General features: G+C 39.6%; 1 protein-coding gene across 2 annotated transcripts in view; it reads left to right on the forward strand.

Moving 5' to 3' along the window:
* The window catches only part of MCC (MCC regulator of WNT signaling pathway), a 179,931-nt gene that overhangs the window by 124,659 nt on the left and 28,996 nt on the right, over positions 1-26,276 (forward strand). For both annotated transcript variants that reach the window (XM_062513152.1, XM_062513153.1), the window contains 7 exons: positions 6,084-6,220; positions 10,027-10,190; positions 13,733-13,939; positions 22,547-22,693; positions 22,997-23,086; positions 23,518-23,666; positions 25,371-25,511. In XM_062513152.1, the coding sequence (XP_062369136.1) occupies positions 6,084-6,220; positions 10,027-10,190; positions 13,733-13,939; positions 22,547-22,693; positions 22,997-23,086; positions 23,518-23,666; positions 25,371-25,511 (1,035 nt within the window). The remainder of the gene's footprint in view (positions 1-6,083; positions 6,221-10,026; positions 10,191-13,732; positions 13,940-22,546; positions 22,694-22,996; positions 23,087-23,517; positions 23,667-25,370; positions 25,512-26,276) is intronic.

Below are 26,276 nucleotides of genomic sequence, written 5' to 3' on the forward strand. Positions count from 1 at the left end.
ACCTAGAATTCACAAAAATGATGTGTTTGGAATCCTTGTGGCAAAGTAAATGGCAACTAATGTTCAATTATGAACAACTGGAATCAGGTGGATACTCTTAATATTTAAGCATGTCCATAAATGAGTCAGCTGAGACATGCACAGGAACGTGAAATGTAAGAACCAAGCCTGATGGGGATGTACATGCTTCTCATGAAAAATGAAGTTTTTCTGTCCCTTCTGGGAGGTTCTAGCCTTTAAAGACATCGGAACAATATTGTTACAACAGGTGCCACACCACTGAAACACCACTGTCATGCCCCTCCAGTTTCATTCAGTCATATGAGAACTTGTTTTCTTGTTTTACTCAGACAGCTGGAATGCCTAATCTGTTTTTTTGGTGTGTGTCGTTGTGTGGGGGTTTTTGTTTTGGGGGTTTTTTTGTTTGTTTGTTTGTGGTTTTTTGTTTGTTTGTTCGGTTTTTTTTGTTTTTTGTTTTGTTTTGGGTTTTTTGTTTTTTGGTTTGTGTTGGTTGTTTTTTTTTGGGGGGGGGGGGTTGGTTTTATTAGTAAGAAAAAATACTGTTAAGTTAGTGGCTCTTTTTATATCCTTTAATGAAGGAAGTAGGTTATTTTCTTTGGCAGGCCAATAATTTGGTGTCCAGGGAACAGGGGATTAATAGTCCTCCTGAAAATGGAGACTGAAGGGATTCCACAGGGTTTGTAAAGCCAACTTAAAGAAGGAAAATTACCTTCTGCTGTGGCTTTCTGTAAATCTACACTGAGATCCACTTGTGTCATTCTTGAGAAGCTGTCTGTGATGCAGTGCAAGGGTGGTGCAGTTGCTGTCCTTGCTGGAACAGGTGTGACTCAAAGCACTCCACCCTTGTCTCTGGGGTCTGTTGAGTCCAAGACCTGGAAAAGAACAGAGAGAAAGTGTTCTGGCAGCACAGCCCTGCTGGGGCCTCAGCAGTTACACTTTCTTCTAAAACAGGAGGATTTTAGTTTTGATTTGTCTCTTTGAAACCCGCAGGTAGTATTGACCAGAAGCTTTATTTGTGCTGTCATTCTGGAAGCAGAGTTTCCATTAATTGCATAACAGATTGATGTTTACCCAGTGCTGACACAGTGACTCTTGAGTTTTTTTGCATATCAATTCTAGATTGTAAAAATAAACTAATATGTAGCTTCATGTTTATCTACTCCATGACATTCTTTATAGTTCCTAAACCCAAAAGTATTTTGGAAACAATTAGAAGAAACCAGTGCTTCATGGACGGTATTTGACTATGCTCTGTAAATTGCATTATGTTTATTTGAACATCAGTAGTACCCTCAGCAGGACAGAAAGTAAGGAGACACTGTGTTTAAATCTGAATAAGGTGCTCTAACAGTTTGAGGATGAGTATTGGCAGGCTGTATAAGCAGGTTAAAATATTCTCTATTCTGAGAATTTTTGTCTCTTTTTTTTGGCATGTGTTGTGGTATTTTTTGCCTTTGCAATGTCAGGGTTTTGAAGTGTAATGGCTTTTGCTCGTGTGGTTTAGTAATGCCAGCTCTAGAATTGTGGAGTGCTTTGGGTTGAAAGGGACTTGAAGATCATCTGGTTCTAACCTCCTGCCATGGGCAGGGGCATCTTCCACGAGACCAGGCTCAGGGTCCTATGTAACTTGTCCTTGGACACTTGCCAGGTATGTCTGATGTGCTGATCCCAGCAGCAGTAATTATACAGTAATATTTTTAGAAGTTTACAGGACTTTTCTAGGTTTGCTAGCCATTTCTTGGGTCCAAGTGTGAGGCCTCATGAATTTAGCTGCAGCTCTTGATTTGCATTCTTCCAGCATTCCCTGAGGAAAATGAGTTCATCATGCTTGGTGGAGCAAGCCAGCATTCATCTGCAATTGTCTCATCTCCCTACTGCTGGTGCTCTGAAAAGTCCAGATGGTTTGGAATCTCCCCTTCAAAAAGTGACTCCCAATACTCAAGCACTCACATGGCAGTGTTGCCAAGGATCCTTTGACAAGGTGCATGCAGTTTTCTCTCAAAGTGTGTACAGCCTAGACGATGGCAAAACCAGTCAAATGATCTTCTCAGTTAGAGTCATATTGTAAATACTTGGACATAAAGAATGCACCCAGTAACTCTGAAGCACGAAATGGATTTAGAAATTACATGGTAAAGTACTGAAATGCAATAATGTCTACATTTAAGGTGAAAATTTCTGACTTCAGAAGTTTTTAGTATTGCCTTAGATTCATTCAAACTTGACTCTTCTTTCTTAGTCATTTCTTTGGCTGTCAAAATCAACTGTAACTTCAGCATGTGACTGATAGTTTTTCTTAGATGTCAAATTGAGCTTCAAGAAAAGGAAAAGACAGATGTCTAATTCCTTTTAGTTCCAAACCAGTGGCTGTTTGGGTACATCTCTGCAACTCTTAAAATAGTGAGCAGCCATGACAGTACCAGACAGAAATATATATGGCCGTAACAGGACTGGGCCAGCCGGGGAATCTGTGGCATTATGGCTAGAGAGACAGAAACTACAGAGTTGCCTCAAAACATAAAGGCTTTTAATGTAAAAAAAGTAAGAAATGTAGAAACCACACGGCACAAGGGCAACCTCCAAAGATCTCCGAACCCAGAGTGCACAGAGGTATATAGATGGGGTGGAGGGCAGAAGATCCAATTGATATCAAGGATAAGGAGCAAAACCATATATGTAGCTGGCAGCCAGACAACTATATATCAAAACCAAGATCAACACCTTATTTGTAACAAACTCTACTTTCTATTCTCTCACCAAGATGTAAAAGGATGTCTTCTTTTTTAGCTAGGTGTCTCCCAGGTTTTGAAACTGAAGCTTTGTATCTGCAGGTGAAGCCAGCTCCCTGTCCACCCCAATTTCCACAGAAATATACTCTGTTCAGTGTTGGTGCCTGATAAGAATTACTTTAAATAGCTGTCAAGAAGCTTATTACCCATTAGTGTAAAATGATTTGTTCAGACTTACAACTTTTAATCTGAGATATATTTAGAAAGCATTGGAAGTTATTTGAGAAGAGGGGTAGCAAAGAGACTACAGCATCACAAGAAGTAACCCACAGCACTTACAGTGACATTTACACAGTGACCTGGAGCTTCTAAGCATATGCTAGGTGGAAACTAGCACATACTGGATTCAATTCAAAGGGCAGTATGGGTGTGGTAGCGTCGGGTTCATCACACAGTGAAGTGCCCAACTCCACCGGCCTTCAGCGGTTAATTTCCATGCTGTCTTGAATGTGTCACTATTTGTTCACAATGTTCGGAGGGACCTCAAATGTTTGTACACAGAGTGCAGTCATTCCTTGTGCACATACACCTGTAGTATTTTCTATCTGAGGGTCTTAGACGGTTTTTAAAACAGTTATTTAAGTAAAATAATTGTTGAAAAATTGCTGGTACCTGTAGTACTAAGACTGTTTGCAGCCATGAGGAGAACATGCACCTTGCCAGTGTTCTGTGGTGTGGAAAGGATGATGAAAAATGTGCAGTTTTGCTCACTGTTTGAACAAGTTTTTCTGAGTATCTGTGCAGCACTCTGGTCCTTGGTTGCACCTGGTCATGAAGAAAGCAAATTGGTGCAGAAGTAACTGAAAACCACAGGGTTTCCTTCTCCAATCCTCCCATCCTCTGTGTCTAGAACTACTTGATCTGGTCTTTATTGCCCCCAATTTACCATGACATTCCAGCAAGTGGGAACATCCAGGTCCTTAACAGAACAAATGCCTGCTTTTTACAACCAGGCTGTTGCTGATGGCAGCAATAAGGAAGTTGTAATGCCTCCACTGTGGCTGGAGTCCAACAGCTGGTCATTGTCAGGTGTCAAGCACCTTGCATTGCCAGTGCCACTGGAGGACTCTTTCCTCTGTTTTAGGGAAAGTCTCAAAGAGTATCTTTGTTATTGCCAGCATCAGTTTTAAAGCCAGAATTTTTATTTGTGATGTGGCACTGCCCTCGAATTCCCCTTATTCTTGCCCTCAGTCTGTTGCCAGTCTGCTCTCTGTTGGTGGAGGGACTGGTCAACCTTGCTGCCACTTTATCAGAAATGGATGTCTGATCTTTCAGGTCAGCTTTTAAAAGCATTAGTTCATTTAGAAACTGACTTCTGGCTTGAGTCATCAGAGGGTGAGAGTCCTACTGCATTATGTACTTTTCATTCTCCCAATATATTGAGGGGCACTTAAACTGAAAAACTCAGAACTAGTGCTAGCATAGTAGTCTGTGTTGTATTTTAAATGGAAAAATCTGTACAAGAAGACCCTGAAGAAGAGTGGTGAGAAATTATTATTATGTGTGCCATTGCTTTAGGGCCAGTAGAGCTTTTTATCGATTTGTAAAGGTAATTCAGGTTTTAAAAATATAGGACTAATTGTTTAATAAGTGAAAAAATCAGTTACCTTCAGATGAAAACTTACAACTCTCTGAGTGCTTGGTAATTGTTTTGTCTAAAGCTAATTTCTAGTGGCTTTTTTTGTGCCTAATAACAAACTGGTTCATGGAACATTAACTGACACATATGTGTTTTCATTGTACTGTTTTAACTCCTGCTATTCATGACTAGGTTCTAACACTGTCTTAAATAAGTATTGTGTGGTTCCTCCAAGACATGTCTTTGTTTTAAATCTCAGTGTTAATCAGCTGGCCTGCATTTTGTTTAGTAATAGTAGTCACTAAGTGCTGCTGCTAAAATCACACTTTCTTTGCACTGAAGCAAATGTAAGGGCTAGAAGAGTATGGTAGAAATTACATCTTGCTGCCTTGGGAAATGCTGCTTGGCAAGCAAGCTGGAAGTCCTTTTTTGAGTTTTGTTGAGGTATGTAAGTTTTCACCTCTACAGCTGTGAGAGCAGACTTACTTGTGTCATTGATGTCTGGGTGTATGGGCCATCTTGTCTGCTGTTTGGCCTGACAAATTGATACACACCTCCAGGCTGAATCCTGCCAGAAAGACTCATCACCATGTAGCACACACACAACAGACCTTACATTACAGATACCCCTCCCTGATGCAGATCCCCAGGTAGGTCTTTGCTGTTTCTCATTGCTTCCAAAGCCAGACAGTTCCATTCTCACACTTTTCTGCTGAATCTGCACCAAAAATTAATCTCTGCAAGTGATTTAGTGTGCAACAAAATGATGGCTGATTGTTTTCTATCAGAGGGGCCCTGCACCTGGAAAAACTGGTGTTTTTCCAATGTTTAAAATAGTTAATTTAATGTGAAAACAGTTGCTATGAAAGTTTAAAAAAATAAATCTGAGTCAGATCAGCAAATGGATCAAAAGAAAAAAATGTTTACAAATGTTCTCAAGCAAAGCTATTATTCATTTACTTATCTTCTTTCCTAGTGCTCTGAACTCTTTGTGTGGAGACAGGAGAAAAAAACCCTAGTTTTTTAAGCTCATTAGTTTTAGCTAAGGTATTCTGTTTCCTCAATTATTTTAGTTATACCAGCTTGACAAATATATTAAAACCTAGATAATTAAGGCTTTTCCTTTTTCACTAACTCCAGCAGTTCAGTGCAATGCTCACTTATCTGTTCCTCTGTGCTTTGGAAGGAGAAAATGAAAAACCAACCTGTCCTGTAAGAGCATTTTGATTCACATATGCAGGTACATGCATGTGCATGCTTACTTTGCACATGGGATGGTGACATTCTTGAACTGAGAAAGAGACCAAAACCAGTTACTTCTAATTCACTTTGTAATCAAAGCCACTTGTGCTGATCTGTGTGAAATACCACCTGGGGAGTCACTGCAGAACAGTCTATGCCCTTTCACACATCCTATGTGGCACTCAGTTCCACCCATTGCTTCCTTCTCCAGTGGCCAGGAGAAATAATGAAGGTGGGAATAAAGACATGGAAACCAGGCACCAACTGCTGCAAGTGGGTGTTATGGGTATGGCACAGTGGCTTTGCAGTGAAGGGTTTAAAGTCATCTCTACTGACTGGACAAAACACTTGTGTGAATGTGGCTGTGGCTCAGCTTACGGATCTGAAATGAGTGTCACAAAGATGCACATTTCCTCAGAGGATTTCATTTCTGCCTTTGCTCTCTCTGCCAGGGAGGAGGATGAGTACTCAGAGCTGCAGTCGGAGCTGAGTCAAAGCCAGCAGGAGGTTAATGAAGACTCACGCAGTATGGATCAGAACTCTGTCTCAGTGCCCGAGAATCAGTCCACCATGGTCACTGCAGATGTGGGTGAGTTGTGTTCTTAGCAGAAGAGGTAACTTCCCACAGCAGAAAGGTATCATAGCTTTTGAAATGCAAATCCAAGTATTGGGTAAGGAAATGAATTAATGTAGGATGTGTTAATCACAGCTGATGCTGAGCTTCTGCAGGTCTGTGAACTTAAATTAAGTAATCTCTGTGCTTTGATTGTAGAATTATAGAATCATTAAGTTTGGAAAAAATCTCTGAGATCATTGAGTCCAACCATCAACCCAGCACCAACACTGTTCACCATTAAACCATGTCCTCAAGTGCCATATCCACACTTTTTTAATACTTTCAGGTATGGTGACTCTACACACCCCCTAGGCAGTCTGTTCCAACATTTTACAATTCTATCCAGGGGCATGTTTTTCCTGATATCCAGTCTAAACCTCCCCTGGTGCAGCTTGAGGCTGTTTGGTCTTGTCTGGTCACTTGTTACCTGAGAAAAGAGTCTGACCCTCACCTGACTTCAGCCCTAGCAGAATTCTGGTGTAATCCTCACTATGACAGATTTCCAGAATTCTCTTCAGAAGTCTATTCCTATTTTCTGTTCAATATTGTTTGTAAGTCCAAGATCTGCAGCAGCACATTTGTATTTTAGTGTCTATGAGTTTTAGAAACATTGATACAACAGTATTAATAATAATAATAATGTGACTGTGAAGTGTCTGACTTAGGGAATTCAAAATATTTAACAGAGGTTTTTAAAGTTACAGAAAAATGGATGTTACACTTTCAAAAGCTAGTGCTTACTGTTAAGTTCCTATTTGAAGAGATTCTAATATGATGATTTTTTTTCTTCCTTAATTTTCTTCTTACCAAAAAAAAAAAAGTAACTAATTCACTTTTCAGGATTTATTTTGTCTTCATGAAGTGGAGCTTAACCAGGGTGTGTGGACATAAACAGCAAGTTGTCTGTTTAAGTTTGTTCTAACAATGAAAAACATGGCAGTAGAAAGACATACAATGTAGTGACCTAGAAGATAAGGGGGTTGATGTGTCTGTCTCAAAAACCAACAGATAGCTCTCGAGCCAGCCAAGGATTGTTGGTAATAAAACACTCTGAGAAGCAACAGGATGTGGCTGGAGAAGGGAGCCATGCAAAGATACAGGCAACTCTCTTTAGAGACAATTGTCCTGAAGACATGTCCTGTGCTCCAGGACATGAGCACAACACAGTACACAGCAAGCACAGGGGTGAGGCTGAGAAGGGAGCATGTGCTGTGGAGGGGAATATACAGACCACCTAAGACCCCGGAAGCCCTCCCAATGATTTCTAGAAAGGTCTGAAAGAATAGATTAATAATTATAAATAATAAATAAATAAATGATAAATAATTTGCATAGAAAAGAAGAAATTTCTATCCAGAGTGGGGGAAAACTTACCTGTAAACAGGTAACTCCACAAAGCCCAGGGTGCTTTATTTGCATCTGCAACCCAGCACCCTGAACAGCTGAATCATGCCAGAGCCAGAGAGCCAGGACTGGTGATCTTGTCTTTTCTTCTCTTTCTCTCCCCCTGTTTTCTTTTTTTTTTCCCTCTTTATTAAAAAAAAAAAAGAAAAGAAAAAAAAAAAACCACTGCCATGTGCTTATGTAGTAGATCAGAGCCTAACCTGACCTGGTTTCCATGCCAGGTGTGTATTTGTGAACTTTGTGGACCCTCTGGCTTTTGTCATTCCTTAGACCACAAGCGTCTGCAAATCTTGGGTGCACCCCTTCCCTTAAGGGTAGGGCTCACAGATACCAGTGAACAAAATAAGAACATTATCTCTAGGGATTCCTGCATTTCTCTGTATTTTCCTCCTGTCCATAGAATCTGTCCTTTTTGGATGTTGTTTTCCTATTCCTGTGAAATTAAATTGCACACACACACATAGATACAGGAATACATGTATAATTTTAAATCCTTCTAGATATAGGCATATAAGGATAAAAAATTATGCTCTAATAGCTCATGTGCATGACTTGCTTACTGCCCTGATGGAGTGACTGCCCCTAATTAGTGACTCAGTAAATCCAGTAATACCTCATGACACACTCATGCATGTGGATCTGCTGCTCTGTTGCTACAGGCAATAAAACACCTAGAGCTAGAGCTGTGAATGCTCTCCAGTAAGTCTTGCAGAGCTTGTGATGGGACTGTGCTGGTTTTCTGTAAGGAATGGGGCTCTCACATTGTCTGCTGGTGACATTTCCCCCAGTTTACAAGATCTTGTGAAGGTTGTCTAAATGTACAAAATGTTTATTACAGAAGATGTTATGGAAGAAAAGCAAGTTCAAGCAAACAAAACACAAGGTTCTTACAACTAAGTATTCTGCTTGTGAGTGGTAGTATTATTATGAAGGGCTTTTTTGGTATTACTATAATGCATGGATGGCTGCTAATCAGGAATTAGTGAAATGACTTTACAGAAAAAACTTACGTGTTGCCCATTCAGATTTTTCATGAAATGCTGTAACATTATTCTGAAGTCTTCTTTTTTGGTTAGCAGTAGGTTTGTGTTTATCTGTTAGGCTGTGGAGTTAGATTAATGATAATGAGTTTGCAGTTTTTTACTTTCTGTTCCTCTCATTCCTTCATCCAAGAGCTCTCAGTATTCCCTTGCATAGGGAGGTATCAGGGCAATCTACAATAATCTGGTGACTCTTGTCTCTTAAAATTCAGGCCCAGTTCAGTGCCACACTGCTTTAGTGCCCTGCAAGAACCACAGCTATGAGACTACCACGAAGTTTTGATCATGGTGAAGCACTTGCAGCAACAGTACAGAAATCACACCTTCCACCAAGAATGCCTACCACTGTTTTTAGTGGGATAGAGGAGCTGTGGGTGCACTGCTGCCTCATTGGGCATCCCTTGTATTCTGTGCTGTGGCTAGCTACTGCAGACTCTTAGCAAGCCAGAAATACTGACTGGCACACCCAGGAGACAGCGCAAGAGTGAATTCTGCCGAAGGTCTGCCTTAGGAACTACTGCTGTCCATCACTGGAGTGACCTAAGAGAAACAAAAATAATTTATGGAGTGAGCTAGCAAGGTACAGAGACACAGCTGTTCTCACATAAGTGGAGGAGGCTGTGGCAGTGGGCACTAGAAGAGATTTGCCTAAAGGAAGAGAAAGGAAGTGATTCTATGTGATACTTTAAAATAGCATTGTTGTAGAAGCTGGTAATATGGTTGTAGTATGACACATAACAAGCTGTGGTGTTGTGATCCCTGAACATTCTCCAGGTTTATTTGAAGGAGTAGCTATTAAGATAAAACACAGGCTCTAAGACAGTTGGTAGGGGTCATTTCTGTAAACACCTTTTTTTTTTAGAATGAGGCAGTACCCAAGTACAACCACAAAGATTCTTCTGAAAAACATCAAGTCATAACATTCCTGAATATACCAGACAGAAAAATGTCTTTACAGAGATGAACGTATGACATTAATAAAATCAGGATAATAGACCTTGAATGGCCAAAATAATAAAATAATGTCACAGACTGTAAGCATGTAATATCTTAAAATGTTCTTCAGAGAAGAGGGGGTTTTAAAGAATGAGCACTTCAGATAAGCTGTGGGGCTGTTGTTTGTCAGATGAGAGGTAGCTCATGATTTCAGTTGATGTGATTATAATATTTAAGCCTATCAGTTGTCGAGATCAAAGCGGTAGAATGCAAGGACATTATTTGAACAGTATCAGTCTTGGCTGTTCTGCAGGAGACACTTCCTGGTTAAGAGTTTGTGTTTTCACTGCGTCACTAATTGTTGTGATGTTTGTTTTGTTTTGTCTTGCTTTCTTTTAGATAACTGTAGTGACTTGAATTCAGAACTGCAGAGAGTGCTGACAGGTCTGGAAAATGTTGTCTGTGGGAGGAAGAAAAGCAGCTGCAGTTTATCAGTGGCAGAAGTGGACAGGCATATTGAACAACTCACTACTGCCAGCGAACATTGTGATTTAGCCATTAAGGTAATGGTAACATTAGGCTCTAAAATGTGTTCATTGCCTGAGACATCTGATCACTTCTGTAGTAATCACACTTTTCTTCCAAAGGTGTTAAAAGTACTTCACAAGAGTCAACTCAAGTTCACAGTGTGTGTACATACACAACCACAAAACCACAGTGTTTGTAGTTGGTTAAGTTGTGATTGGCTGCCTTAAAATATAAAGCTGTCCTGGTTCCAGCCAGGACTGGGTTAATTTTTGCAGTAGCCAGGACAGGGCATGGCCAGGTTATCCTTTATCCCTCATTTTCCAGGAAGGAGGGAAAGGGTCCCTTCCTGGTCATGTACTCTTGGGGGTGACAGCTCATGTGCAAATTGCGCATTTCTTGTACACTCCCTTATTAGTGTTGCTGTTACTGTTCCTTTTCTTACCTCATTGCTGCTTCCATTAAATTGTTCTTATCCCAGCCTCTGATCTTTTGTGCCTCTGATTTCCCTTTCCATCCCTGTATAGGAGACTGGGGAGGGAGGGAGTGAGTGGGGCATTGTTTGGAGCTGTTTCAGTGGGAACGCTAAATTGGGGAACCATTAGGAGCCGTTCCTAACCCACAACGAGAGCTAATTTAATACTAAGCATTGGTTGTGCATTAGTTCAAATAAGATAAGTCAGCCTCAGGAGGAAATAATAAGTGATACCTGTTTGTGTTGCATTTATTGTGAATGTAACATTGAGCAAGGAGAGGGATATTTTCTGGCACATGTAACAAAAAGCATTGCAGTTCAGAGCCTGAAAGCAAGAGAGCCACAGAGAGTCTTCCTATATACAGGGGATGACATGAACAAGCTTTTTGTGTCAGGTGGAAAGCTGTCAGTGACTCATTTATACAAGAAAAATTGCTCTTAGAGTGGAGAGGTCTGTGACCATTCTAGATGGCTTTGACAGCCTTTTTTCCTACTACTGGGAAAAGTTCCTTCTGTCCCTGGTAGTGCCTGAGGAATATAACAAAATACAAAGAAATTAATGTTGAATAGTAAATTGAAGAATGTGTGTATATTTGACTTCTGGTCTCTTGGGATCAGTATTAAAGCATTTTATTTGAGTGTCTCAGAGGATTAGGATCAGGACTTTGAATGTTGCCAACTACTGTTTGGAGTTTTAGGGTTAAGTTGTTTTCAGAAGTCACTGCTGTTCACCAAAAGAGAGACTGTGGATTCTGGGGAATAGGTAGAGATCTGCCTGTGTGAGGCCCACAGAGGTATCAGAATTAAGATGTGTTTAATAGAGCAAAACCTACACACAGAGCCCATCTTCACCATTGCAGCCCTGGATGCAGGTAATTTCTGTTTTCCTGTTTCCTCAGAGAAAAAAATGAGAGAGTTTTAAAGTGGGTGGAACTGTGAATGAAAACCTGAAGTGTTCTTACTGTCTTTTGCCTTGGCTGTTTGCTTTTTTCTTCACCAACAGACTAATGCATTTAAATATTTTAAATCCTTCAACTTTGGTGGTTAACTTCCACTGGGTTCCTTTTATTGTAGCTGCTGATGAATTATTTTTTTGCTTCTTTTGTACAAATTATGTTACCCTAGATAACTTAATTGCTTCTGTCCCACAAAAACTGAAAATACCTTGAAATTAAATTAATCACATTGTCTTACGAACTGAACAGTTGCAAAAGCATACTTTTAAAAAGGATTTAAGAAAATGTCCACAGAATAGTCTGGTTAATGCTTTGTTGATTTTGGACAGCACATAAGTAACAGATAATTAACCAGTAAAATGTTCCTGATTAAAAAACCCGTAAATATTTCCAAGCATGAAACACTTCAAACATGAGAGCACCTGTACTGGGTCAAATCAAAAGTCCATCTACCTAGTGGCAGGTGCTAATAGAAGGACAGCATCAAAAATGACTTGCATAATACGTTCTACTTCTTCTTTCAGAGATGCTTCCAGCAAAGTGAGCCTGTAGGGACTTGAGCCAAAGATGGTGTCTTTGTGTTTAATTTTAATGGATTGGATTTTCTTCTTTGTTTCTATCTGCTGTGGTTTCGGACCTGTCTAAATTTTTTGCCTCCATAAATTCCATTAGAAATAAATTCTGCCATTGAGTTACACAATGTGAAGAAGTACTGCTTTAGTGTCTTTTAAACCTGATACTTGCTGATTTAATCTGATGCCACATCTGTGACATAACCATTTATAAAGAAAATAAGGCAGAGAGCACTGATGGCAGTGTCAGTGACAAGGCTGGAATTACCATGATATGACATCCTGCTGCTCTGTGCTCAGAACACAACATTGTAATTCAATCCCATACTCCATGAAATTATACCTGAATTATCTGCTGTGTAGCAGCACACCAGATAAAACCACTCTGTAATACTGCTTTGAAGATTAATTAGCGTTATTTTACATAGCTGTATCTGTGTACAGTGTTTATGTTTTATTTTCCATTGAGGATGGTTGGTAGCATATTGGACACTGGAGAACTGCTGTAGTGGTAATGCTCTGAAAAGCAAGTGGTCAGGGAAGGGGAGGGGTTGGGAAAATAGCAACACTGGAGCAGGCAGAATAAAGAAGAAGGAGGCAGCAGCAGAACTTCACATTAGAGGAGTGAGAAAATAGTGGGGGAAGTTTGAGGGGGGTGTGGGGGATTGAAGGGAGAGGAGGAATCAGCAACAAAGAGAGGATCATCAAAAGAGAATGTTCTTGCCATTACAGAGCTTCTCTTTACATAATGAGATTAACCACCCTGTGCTTATTCAGAACTTGAACTCGTCCTTATGCTGTGTTGAAATAATTTACCTGGTCATAATTTGAGACCTCTGGGTCCAGGAGACCTGCAGCTTCTTTCATATCACAAAGAGATTGCAAGCCTCTACTTTCTCAGAAAATTTTGGCACAGGTCTGAGCACAGAGGTGGGACAGGAAGTGCTGGATGGCATTGTGTCCCAGAGAAACAAAGCCTTTTTTTAGGTAGTAGAAAAGCTGTAAACATCCCCTGTAAATCTAACCAAGGCCAGAATTATGTCTTTTATTTTGCTGTCACCTCAGGGAAGGAACATACTCAGGGACATGGGAAAGAAGAGCCCTCTTTTAATCCTTTCCCACTCTTTTAATTTCCCTTTTATGGCATTGGTCTAGCAATAAGTAATGCCCCGTGCCATGCACATTCACAGGCTGCTCATTTCTGCCTGTTGCTCAGTGGAGAAACAAGTACACTGCTTGCCCATGACAAGGAGTCATTAATTTGTTCGAAAGTATTTTGAGATTAAGCTACCAGGGTTGCTGTCATTCACAGTTGACATGTTTTATTTGCATGTATTTGTCTGCTTTGGTGTTTGTCAGTATGAAATGTTTTAATGAAGTGGTCAAACTGTCAAAATAAGTAATAATTTTATTTGATATTACTTAGCAAACAAAAGAAACAAACTAATGGTGTTGAGAGGCTGGGAGTGTAGAAGTGTATGGAGTTGCCTGTTAACACACATTTCTGTTCATGTACCCATTAGTCCTTCTCAGCTGTCTTTGCCCCTTTCTGTTTATTGATGGCTGTGTTTTTGCAGACCGTGGAGGAGATTGAGGGTGTGCTGGGATGTGACCTTTATCCACACCTATCTGAGGAGAGGTCCCGGTGGGAGAAGAACCTAGCTGGCCTGCGGGAAGAAAATGAGAGCCTCACAGCCATGTTGTGCAGCAAAGAGGAGGAGCTTAACAGGACCAAGGCCACCATGAATGCTGTCCGTGAGGAGAGGGACAGGCTACGTAGAAGGGTAAGGCTGCTGCCACAGGTGATGCCTCCTTCTTCCTCCAGCCTGTGTGGTTTTGTCAGCCGAGCAGGCTTTTCTTTAATCTCACTTCCTGTGCTGGCTGTAGGGCTTTTTGTTTTCAAAGCTTTGTTTACAAATGACAAAACTAGGACAGAACTGAACATAATTGAAAAAGAGCGTGCGGAAAACAGCCAGTGTGCATAACAGGCTGATTTCAGAAATCATGTGTTAACAGAAAAACTGATATTCATCTTCAAGGAAGCATATGTAACTTGGATGTAGAGAAAGCAGATGTTCATCTAGTGAATTTTCCTGTGAGGCTATTTTTCCTGTAAACAACAAATATTTCTTTGTTTTTGATAGGAATTCAGTTTGTGATTAGGAGAAAGAAAAAGAGCAGGACTCCTGTCAGTGGGTAGTAATTAGTATACTAAACAATAAGTAGTTCCAGCCATGTCCTGCTTTCCTGTCTACATTTTATGATGCTTTAAGGTCAGATAAAGGCGTTATGCTTTGTGTGGAGTCCAAAATAAAAAAAAAATAAAACAAAAAAAAATATTAAAAAAAAAGGAAAATTTGTTCACAAAAAAGATGAAAGATCCAATGTGACCTCAATCTCAGTTACTTTTAAAATTTATTAACTTTGTACCTGGTAAATTTGTAGAGCTTTGACTATGTATTTTTGTTTTTAAAATAGCCAGTTTCAAATTTGTGTTCAGTCTGGATAACAATTCAGACCACCATATCATGGTAAATTACTGCATTATTGCAAGTATTACTCTTGACCTATTAGCAGCAGATTAGCTTTTTTTGCCGTTCTAAACTAACATTGTTCTGCAGTGACTGTGCCATTATAGCATGAACCTGTGTTGTATGAGATTTGCAGTGTTCAAATATGAATATTACCTTCTCAAAACTCCCTGTCTTCTCCCAACACTAAAAAGGCATGTGTGATGAGGCAAGAATAGAAATCTCATGTCATATAAAGCAGGACCTTGAGCTATAGAAGTAGCATTTATGGACTGGTTGGATTGTCGCCAAACTGAGGTAGTGGACAGCAACGCAAGCAGGCAGAGTTGAAGTGTGTGCTTGAGAAATTTGCTTACACAAATGCAGGTACTGACACTCCAGGTGATACAGATCAATACCGAGCTGTCAAACAAGAGAAAGCTAGGTGGCCTGGAGCATACAAAGAGATTGCTGTTTTGAGAAGTACAGCAGGCAAGTTAGGGGTCTTGAAAGACTGGTAACACGAATTTATGCTGACATCCAGGTGCTCCTCAGTTGAGAAACAGAAAAGGGGAAAGAATTGGTGTTGTACCCTCAGAGATCAGCATGGCTGAGCCATAGTGGTAAATTCAGTCCTGTGAGGTACCAGAGAAGTTATTTTCAGTAGGGATTGGAAAAAACTATATAAAGAATGGTGAGATCTGATCTGGAATGTTACATGTCATTCTTACCTCTTAGGCATGTAAAGGTGCAGTTAAAATTGGCAAAAACTGATGTAGATAATGGTCAGAGAAATGGATGTTATCTGTGGAGAAGGGATTTGTCCAGTTCAGCATGGCAAAACAAATTTTTTATTTGTTTTCTCTTTACAAATGCTAGAGAAAGAAAACAAAAATGGGGACAATGGCTCTCTAAACTCAGGGACAAAACGGGAGCAAGAACAGATTAATATGAACCACTTGTGGCTTTATGAGGCCAGAAGTTAGACTGTGAGGTGTCAAAGACACAAGAAGGTTGTTGTTCTGAAGAAACAGTAAGGAGTAAGGCTACTTAATACTTTCTGAGTGGAGCTTTCAAATATTAAAGTTATGTTTGTATAATGAAATATGCAAGGACCTGTAATGAAATTTGCAAGGATAACTGTTAAAACCAGGATCATTACATTAGGATTGTATCTGAAGGAAAGAAGAAAAGGCCAAGCTAACGCAGCTGCATTAATGCTAGAGCCAGCCTTAACATCTTTTCACGATTCTGCTATGTTTTGTCTGGCTGCCAGCAGTTCCAGTTCTCTATTGTGGAAGCATCTCTGGTGGAACCAGAATTAAGGTCATCAGCTCATTTCAGTTGTTTGCAGCTATGGAGGACTTGACCAAAATCTGGTAATTAATATCATCCTTATCATGCAGAACATGATTTATTGCCCTCACCAGATAAGTTAGTTCGTGACATATGACCCTGTCTGCACACTATGTAATTGTTGCACTGGAGACCATATTTACATTTTTAATGTAGCTTCATGTCCATAGTGGAAACAAGATAAATGTTTTCTTTGACCTATGAAATATTTTCTATATGCCACCTGAACTCAAGAGTCACTTCAAATTATTTCCCTGGAGAGCAGGAAAAGAGATCCAACTAGAATTTAGTTTTTGTCCTTCTCAAATTGAATTGGGTGAAGTGAACAAGCTTGAAGTTGACCAGATCAATAGGTCTGTTCTTTCAGAGCAGTGCCTGTAATCAAGCAGAGTGCTTTCAATATATTTTTCTCAGGCTTGTTGCAGATTTAATTTAATTAGGTATTTACTGTGCTCAGTTGACAGATTGAGCTGCTCTCTGGAACCAGTAGCTAAGAAACAACATACATTCAGAGTTTTTTTTGTCACACAGGTCATTAGCAAGTGAGGTAATTGCTTACTTCTGTAGGTTGTCTGCAGTGTAACAGCTAATTCCATAATGCATAGGTTTATTTTACCTCTGCATTATTTTGCTGCACTAAATATAAAACCTGTTTAGGCCCAGTCCAGTCAGTGCCCTATAAACTGCTTACACATAGCTGACCATAATCCTAAGTCCGGTAATACAGATAAGATGATGGGAACTTCTGTACCAGTCTGTGGGATTAATATTATTACATGAGAATAAGGCTGTAATCAGGTCAGCACTATTTACAACTGCTGTACAGAGTATTGATTAAGTAGCAGAAGACAAAAAGTAGTATTTGTGTTCTTACACAAAAGCCCTTGTATTTAGCAGGGGATTCAGATGAGCAGCAGTGAAACAGCATATAAACTCCATCCTAACTGCAAGGTAAAAATTGTGGGTATTTTAGTTACTGCCCATGAAAGTTGTCAGATGAGTGGTACCTCAGCACAGTCTTAAGGAGCTGGTTGGCATAAAAAGCAGTGGGTGTGGGCAGCATTCAGGCTTCTTTGAGTCTGTTCTGAAGAACTAAGTCTGAAGTGAAAAGGCAGTTCCAGCTCTGGAAGTCTGTCAAATCTGTTCTCTGCATGAGCCATATGTCACCTTGTTCAGTTAATCCCATGCTTCTGGTTGTGAAGGTTGTTCTGTACCTGCTCCAAACTCAACTGGAATCACCAAACTGACCAGAACAAAAACACTTCATTAGCTGTCTTCAACTAAGACCCTAATGAAAACATAATCTGTGGAGTACTAGAAAATAGTGTATTGTGTTGTCCAATCAGCTGCCCATATTTCCCACTCCAGAGAACTTTGATTTGAGCAAAGGGCTCTCCCAAAATACGTGATTTTTGTGGACAGTTTACACCTACCCTTGCCACAGCAGGACTCTGATCCTTGGCTTGCAGATGTTCTTGGGCCCGAACTGTTCTCAAATGACACAAAGCTGACAGGATCTGATGGTCTCTGTTTTGTAGTCATTCCTGTAGGGATCAGAAGGCATTGTTCCAGATTGCTGGAGTACACTGATACATTATGGGGCCTTAGAGATTATTATCTGCTTGTACAGCTTAAAGTGACCCTGGAGCTGTTATGTCTCCTTCGTCTCTTGATGAGCACCAGAAACCTGAGGTAGCTGCCCAAAGCTATTTCCATTCTCTGCATCCTTCACTTGCATGATATTTGCTTATGCAGCAGCATCTCCTCTTGGGTGTCAACAAAGTAGAGTTCTACTTCTGCTTCTAAACTTGCATGCAAATACTCAGCATTTAATTTGCCTTACCATATTCAGTCAATCACAACAGGCAATACATAGGAACTCAGGCTTTGTTTGTTCTGGTGGCCATGATATAGGAGAGGCTGAAAAATTCTGGCTGAAAATAATCAACACTAGGACTGAATGTGAAAGGTAAGGGTTTTTTTTGGCTGGGAAGGACCCTCACCACTCAGAGAAGCTCAGATTGTTACACTGGTGTTTGATTTGGCATCCCCTCCTTCACAGATCTGAAGTTTTCATGAATAAATTAGAAAGTGGGCGCAGTTCACTTCCTGTGGTGTGTTGTACTTCATTTTCCTCCTCTATATAAGGGAAAGGAAATAAAGCAGTATTAAAATGCTGGGGGAGAAAATTGCTGCTACATGTAGGGTTCAAAGTACTGTATGATGAAACTGGTCATGAGTAGGGTAGAATGAAAAGAATCACAGGCATGTCCCTCATTTTAAACTGGTTTAGAAACAAAAGCAGCAGGTGTCCTTTGAATGTGGAAATCAGTGGCAAAAACAGGCAGTTTGTAGCTGTGGGTTTTTATTTAGGATATGTTAATGAATCATGTAGTTGTCACTATGCATGTGTAAAATAAAAAGACTTAAGAGCATGCTTCTCAGAGTCATGGTTATAAATAATGAGAATATTCCACTGAAATATTTTTCTATAGCCCATGATGCATTTGGACAAACGTGTCTGTGTTGCCTGTTAATAGCTTATAAGTCTTTGATAAATTGAGCACTGCTGTAGTGTGTCAGCGCCTTTTCTCTTCTACCCTTGCTTTCCTTTTATTTATTTCTTAAGGTGTTAAGAATTTACCCCTAATTTTTCACGATTTCCTACTCCAATTCTCAACATTCAGAAGAAAAAGATCAGAAATGCAACTCAACAATTGGTTCAATTGCAAAACATGAAATATTAATGAGTGACAATTCGGTTACTTATGTTTATATTAATAATGAGAACATCTTTTTGCACCTGACTATTTTTTTTTTTTGGAGCTAGGCTATCCATTGCTCTGAAACCTAATGGCTCTGTTGCCTTGTGTCTACTTAGTGCACCTGCTCCTGCTCTTTACAGGGCTCCAGCACTTCTTTACTTCTGTAATTTCTTGGACTTCCTCCAGTCATTTAAAAGATCTTCCCATTCCTTTTTTTCTGGATTTCACAGACATTTCCATGGATTTCTCCTTTTCCCCGTCATTCTCTATTCCATTTTTTTTTCTGACCATATCATAAGATCTGCTTGTCAGTTTCCACCTCATTTTAGTGCTTCAGGAGTTTATAGCAATTTTTATACGCTTCTGCATGTTTCTGTTTTTAAACTAGTGTGGTGCAAGGACTCAAGATATTTTTCTTTAAATCCTTCCTGGTTATTCCTCCTCCCAAACTCAGAAATCCACACTCTTCCTGTCCTATAATGTAACTTTTTTGGGTTTCTTTCTGTATTTGTCTTTACCTATTGCATTTTACCAATTTATCATTGATTTCCTGTAAGATACAACCTTCCTCTCTCTCCCATTTCCAAACATTTTTTGTGTCTCCTGTACAGTACTGTAGTGCACCTCCATTCCATGAGTTAACCTTCAGAATAATTTATATTACATTGGTAATGATGCTAAAGACTTGACACAGGGATCAGACAGTTTTTAATCCTGCTTTTAAAACCAGTCTTTTCATAACCTGTGCATTCACAAAACCAGAGAAGAAAGTTGCTCTTCTGAACTCTGATTTGGATTTTGGTTTTTTTTTCTCTTCTTTGGTTATTCTTTATTTTTTCTGTAGAAAAGCTACCAGCATGGCAGAGTACTTTCTGAAGAGATGCTGCATACTCCTCTATTTACAATGGATGTTTTGGTGACCAGAAGTAGTTACCTCATGTGTCTCTAGGCAGTGTGGTAGGTAGGCAACCCAGTAATGAGATGCTTGGTGAATGTGTGAATTGTGAGATGGGTGATTTTACAGGACAGGCAAACTTGCCCTGTTATCTTGCTCAGAATTAGCATTCAGTACTCAGTGTTGCTAAAATTAGTGCAGTTATTTATAGCAGTCAGTTCAGCACATAATTTCACAAATGAAAGCCTGACTTAATAAATACATCAAGAAGGACAGATAAGCAGGCAGCTTCTTTTTGTGGTTGCTTCTATACAACATTAAGGGAGTGAGTTGCACTGATTAATTAACTATGCTGTGCTCTGAGTTTTCTTCTAGAAGTTCTTTCCTGAGCAAAGCTTTACCTGACTAACTCTCAGCTGTGCTCATTTCTCTTTCTGTTGTCAGTGTTGTTTTACAGATTACTATGATAATCAGCTTTGTAGTCCTGGCCAATAGTCACTTCTCAGTAAGAAAACAGAATAAAGGAAACCTATCTGCATTAAAGGTTTGTGTGATAAGTCTTTGCATAAGGTAGTTCTAAATTTCAGAGTCTACCAACACTTGGCATTTAAGCAACTTTACCACTCTCTTTCCTGGTTGCACTTACATTTAAAATGTTGCTTGGCCTTTGGACTGCAATCTTCCAGGACTGACTTCCAAGTATAGGTGAATATTTTAGCAGTTTTTAAGTTGGGCATGGAGGATGGGGTTTTATTATATAAAGAATACATCCATATTGTCTTCCTGTTGGTTTGCTTTTAAACAGTGCTGTAACTTAAGCACTTGGAGAATTTAATTTTGACCAGTCTGGGTTGAAAGAAATAGTAATAAATGGCAGTTTTGACTTAATGAAGTTTTGGGATTGTTTTTTTTTTCAGTGTCAATGCCACAGTACAAATCCTATCTTGCACTGACATTCCACATCTGCAAGCAAAAACATGCATGTGTGGTTTATTACAGGTTTATGCTTATCAACAGGCTGAAATTATTGGTTTGCATCAGTAGAGCACTTCTGGCCTTAAGGTTTGTATTAGTGCAGCTCTACCCATGTTGAAGCTAAAAATGCCTGTATGAACAAAGGAGGCCTCAGCTGCAAATATGTAGAAGTTACTTCCTATGAATGTGCATTTCATACACTCTGCTCAGTTAACTTCATGAGATAATTGCAGTTAGGATACATAATTCTGTGTCAAGCACCCATATCCATTTTTCAGCAAGTTACTTTTAACATTGGGAATCTGATTTGAGGTTTTGTGTACTTTAGTTGTTTGGAGTAATTTTGTTCAAGGTGTAGTGCTCCTGCACAACTGAACAGGGAACTTAGAAATGCAGTGTGATTTTTGTATTTCTTTATTGTTGTCACTGATAGCTTTTTAAAAACACCATTTTACGTAAAACACACAGGGTGTTTTTTCTTTTTTTGTAATTTTTAAATGCCTAAAAATTGTTTTGTCATTAAGTGCAGGCAGTCTGTCCTTCATTTTGCATACAGTGGAGGGAGAGGCAGGGATACTCTTCAGGAAGTAGGAGCAGGCTGTAGAGGATTGTAGGAGGCATAAAATACTGCTTTGGTGACTGGAGAGCATTCCAACTTGAACTCTTTCCTCTCTGCAGTAGGTTGAAGCATCTGTTGTGCAAATAAGACATGAATGCTGCTGCTGCTTCAAGCATAGATTGATAAAACACTGCAGCTACACCTAAGAAAGTCTAAACTTTGGCACAACTTTAATTTTGGGGGTTTTTGACTAAGAGAGTTCACCTTGCTTAGTCTTTATGTCAATGCATTTAGTATAAAATCCCACTTTAGATAGCAGGAATCACAGTTGCATTTCATGCTACATACAAGGGGAGATATCAAATAGGCTGAATTTTACTTGACTGAACTAATAAAATTTCACAAGTTCTGGTTTGTAGAGGGATTCTTCCAACAAAATTACATAGAAACCTGTTTATTTAAGGAAAACTGTGTACAGGGGAATTTCCTCTTTGGATGGTTTCTTTCATCTTCTCCCATCTCACAGTCTGAGATCAGTGAGAAAAATGAGCTCTATCACTTTACCTTGGGTCATAACTGTTGTGTTAGGCAGACCATTTCTTCCTTGTCAGTTAAGAATTATTCCAAGGTAAACACTATAATCTTCAGCACAGCTGTAGTTTGGTTGCTGCAGACCTTTCTTCTTTTTTTAGACATTAAACTTAAAATCTTTTGACATCAGTTCTGCAAGTAGCTGATGTGTTATGAGGACCGTGCAGTGTTTGCAGGGTATGTTTTCAGAGAGCTTTTGCAGGCTGCTGGTTGAGTGCTGGTATTTTTTTTGTCTGTACATTTCTCACTTACTGGTAGCTTTAGATGACTTAGTTTTAAAGCATGATTAATGTTTGAATTCCTTTTACCTTTAAATATGACCAAGTCATGTGATTTATTTATGTCAAGGGGTTTTTCTCAGCACTGGAGTTTTCCATTAACAGGAGGATCATCATCTGATTTGTTTAGCCATCATTATCTTAGGCTGGAGCATCAGCTTTACCCCAGAGAGAATAACATCTATACCTATAGTACAGCTGAAACTTTGAGTAATTATTCTGCAGTGTTACATTTGCATATTTCCTTATTGCACGTAGTTTAAAAAAACTCAAAGCAGTGAGATTTTAAAATAACCTCCACTCACCTGCTCCCCATATGAAAACTTCACTGCCACCACAGTACAAAAATGTAACTTCTGTGCTGAAGCCAGAAGCAGTTAGACTTTGCTAGACAATGAGAAAGTCTGCAGACTACTCCAAACCATGAAAGTGTAAAAATCAGAATGTTATGTTTTACTGCAGGTTCGGGAGCTGCAGACTCGGTTGCAGAGTGTGCAGGCCACAGTCCCATCCAGCCCAAGCCGCCTTACTCCTGCCAACCGCCCCGTCAACCCCAGCACGGGAGAGCTCAGCACCAGCAGCAGCAGCAATGACATTCCCATTGCCAAGGTGGAGTTTGTGTGTCTGTAACCCTTCTCATGACCTGGGAAAAGCAGGCTTCGTTTTGTGCTGTGCAAGGGTGGGATTAACTGGGAGATGTTTAGGGGAGTCCAGAGTAGGTCCACAAACTTGAGCTGTGGAAAGGAATTAAACATTATTAATTGTAGTTCAGTTACAACACAGGGCTCAGTTTTCTAGTAGTTTGCTTCAGCTTTGCAAGTGTAGCTAGAGGACAGATGGGTAGATCACACATTGTGTGATCTTTTTGGGGTGTGGGCTGCTATGTAACCTGTGCAGCATTCTGATTTACAGATTGCTGAAAGAGTGAAGTTGTCAAAGACAAGATCAGAATCTTCATCATCTGATAGACCTGTCTTAGGATCAGAAATCAGCAGCATAGGGGTAAGGACTAAGAACTGTGTGCTCCAGTTTTATTTCACAGCTTTCAACCAACAGCAAACTGGATTCTGCTTTTGAAATGCTGATGTAACTCTATAACGCTGTTGTTATTGTGTTAATATTTGTTTTACTGAACAATTTGGCTCTAATCCTTTGCTAAGCTCTCAAGAACATAAATAACTTGCATAGTACGCTTTTAAAATATATACTGAAATAGTGGATTTCACCCTTGGTTAGTAGAATTTTAAAACAAAATGGCTTCTAAAAGTGGAATCTTGTAAACGTTCTATTCAATGTGAAATTCGTAACAAAAACTGAATAATTATTGCATTGAAGTAAGTGAATGCAAGCAAATGCAGTTCTCAGTGCAGAAGGTATCTGGGAGAAATCCAGTGGGTATCTGTTCACAATGATCTATTTACTGCCCTGTGCAGGTGTCTAGTACCGTGGCTGAACATTTGGCACATTCCCTTCAAGACTGCTCAAACATCCAGGAAATCTTCCAGACTCTCTATTCACATGGATCTGCTATCTCTGAAAGCAAAATCCGAGAATTTGAAGTGGAGACAGAAAGATTAAATAGGTGAGCTGGAAAGTTAATGTGCTCACACGTGTTGTCTTACATTGCCTTCATTAAAGTTCACTGCTTTTTTACCCTTTTTGAACATATATTAGTTCAGTTCCATCTCAGCTGTGGTAGGTACAGATAAAGATGGAATGTGGTTGCTGAAGAGGAGCTTGCATCGTATGCTAGGGATTCTTTCCATGAGTATGAGTTTCTTCGTGCATTATTAGATCAGCACAGCACCTTCCCCTGTCTGCACTATGGAGACCTCTCTGTGGCTGATCAAGTAGTCATGGCATCTGTTTTCATAAGACACTTACTCTTTGAGATAAGGACTCCCATAACTTAGTCTGCATCATTCTGTAATTAGCTTGCTTGATTTTGTCCTGAAGAAACAGATTAATAGCATTTAACTGTCTCAGTAAATGTACTAATGCATGGTGATATGGCATATATACCAGCAAATAGGTTTCTGTCTGCAGAAGAGAGATTGCAGCTTTCTGATTGCAGTTACAATACTGCTGGTGTTATCCTTTAGCAAGCTCTATCAAAATCAGTGGTTTATGTCTTTTGTGGCACATAAAATCACAACTGTGGATTACGATTATGAGAATCATGTCTGAGCGTATCTCTATCCAAATTCTCTCTTCCCCACAGCTAGCTAAAGTTTAGTCTGATTAGTACAGTATCTCTTTTTATTTATAGCTCGTGTTATTGTAGTGCTGCAAACGGTGATTCTTGTTTTCTTTTTTTTTTTTAGTCTTTTTATTTTTTTCTGAGCAGTGCACAATTATGCTTTGACAACAGGAATCATTATAGAAGACGTTAGCATACAGAGAGTGACAGTTCTAGCACCTAGAAAAGTCAGGGCTTTATTTTGGTAACTGTACAAATAGAATACTAGCCCTTCTTGTTCTTTGTCAAGAAGTCAGTGATTTTAGAGTCCTGAATGGCATGGATTTCTTCATTAGCTATCTCTGCAAAGTTTCAAATTGTTTGTCTCTTTGGTTATGGCATATATCCAATTTTTACAGTTAGGCATAGTATAGTGATGTGTGGTTCAGTTGTCAGCAAAGAGAAAAAACAGCAGTACTGATACTCTGGATCTTCATTTTCATGTTCATGGTTAACCTCATTGAGAAGGGTATTACAGTTAAGATTCTGTTTCACTTTTGCCAGAACATTGGGAGATTACATTGCCCCACTGAAACCTCATACATAGTCTGGAAGTTCCCTCTCTAATCACAACCCAAATATGACTTCAGGTGGAATGGTTACTCTGGATTTTCAGAAGAAAGGAGGCATTTATACAACTGCGTGATCCCTGCACACACCCACAGTTACACTAATGAACATGCCATTTAAAACGAGTTGCAGCAGAAAGTGAGGAATGAAGGCAGAAAAATTGAGCAAAGGGTTAATATGAAACTGTCCTAAGCAGTCTTGTGCCTGCAGAACAAGAGTACAGCTTTCTGCTTACTGCTGCTGCACAGGGTTATGACTACATTTTATGGAGAAGAGAAAAGGATGACCTAAGAGAAATTTATATCCTCTTGACATTTGATGAGGGATACAGAACTGATGGATTTTGCCATCTTTGTTAGAAAACACTTGTGTAGACCAAGAAATTTTAATTGTTTCAAAAGTATGGTTGTCCTAGAATTTTCAGGACAGTGACTGCAAGGTAGGCTTGAAGGTTGCTAATGACTTGGTTTTTTGCAGCCGTATTGAACACCTGAAATCCCAGAACGACTTGCTGACAATAACACTGGAGGAGTGCAAGAGCAATGCAGAGAGGATGAGCATGCTTGTGGGCAAATACGAGTCCAATGCCACAGCCCTCAGGCTGGCTCTGCAGTACAGGTATGTATATACACAGGGGGCTCAGCCAGGAAGAGGGAGCTGGGGGAGACTTGGTAGAAGTGTTTAAGAGTGAAGTTATTGGTGTGCCATATAATAATATTACTTTTTGTTTCCTCCCTGAAAAAGCACCCCTTTAGTTCAATTACCTGGTGAACTACGCAACTGAAGTTATTCCTACAGTGTATTTCAACTGTAGTTGACCAGCATCTAGCAGTAATGTAGAGGTTTATCTCTTCATTCTTAAATGCTGAATTAACATTTGATTTAGGGGTTATGTGTAGGCTCAGACTGTCTTGCTGATTCCAACCTTAAGATACAGGTTCTCTGTACCTTTCTCAAGACCAGTGGACCAGAGACTGTTATACTCCAAATAACTCAGAATGACTTTGTATTGCACCAGTTGAATTGTGGATTAATGGCTTGGTATTTGGTAATAAGTATCTAAATTTGCCTCAAACTGTTCACAAAAATATGGTGTCATTTGACACCTTCAACTGCAGCTAATTTGGGACAGGCAGATTTGGTCTTGGAACAAATCATGTGCCTTTTAAAGAATGTATGCTTTTACTATCAGCCTTGAGCAAATTACAGCGAAGTGTAAACTGCTAACAGTATATTAGTTTGTGTTTTTAAAAACATTAAAATGTCACAGGGATTGTGTGACTCATAAATACAATTGGAGGCTGATTTGTTGTAAGGAGGAACATCTTACTGCCAGGACAGGGCAAGAAGTATTTTTGTTGCATCTGTTCTGCTTGCAACACT

The sequence above is a fragment of the Cinclus cinclus genome, chromosome Z (genome assembly GCF_963662255.1).
Source record: "Cinclus cinclus chromosome Z, bCinCin1.1, whole genome shotgun sequence".
Taxonomy (NCBI): domain Eukaryota; kingdom Metazoa; phylum Chordata; class Aves; order Passeriformes; family Cinclidae; genus Cinclus; species Cinclus cinclus.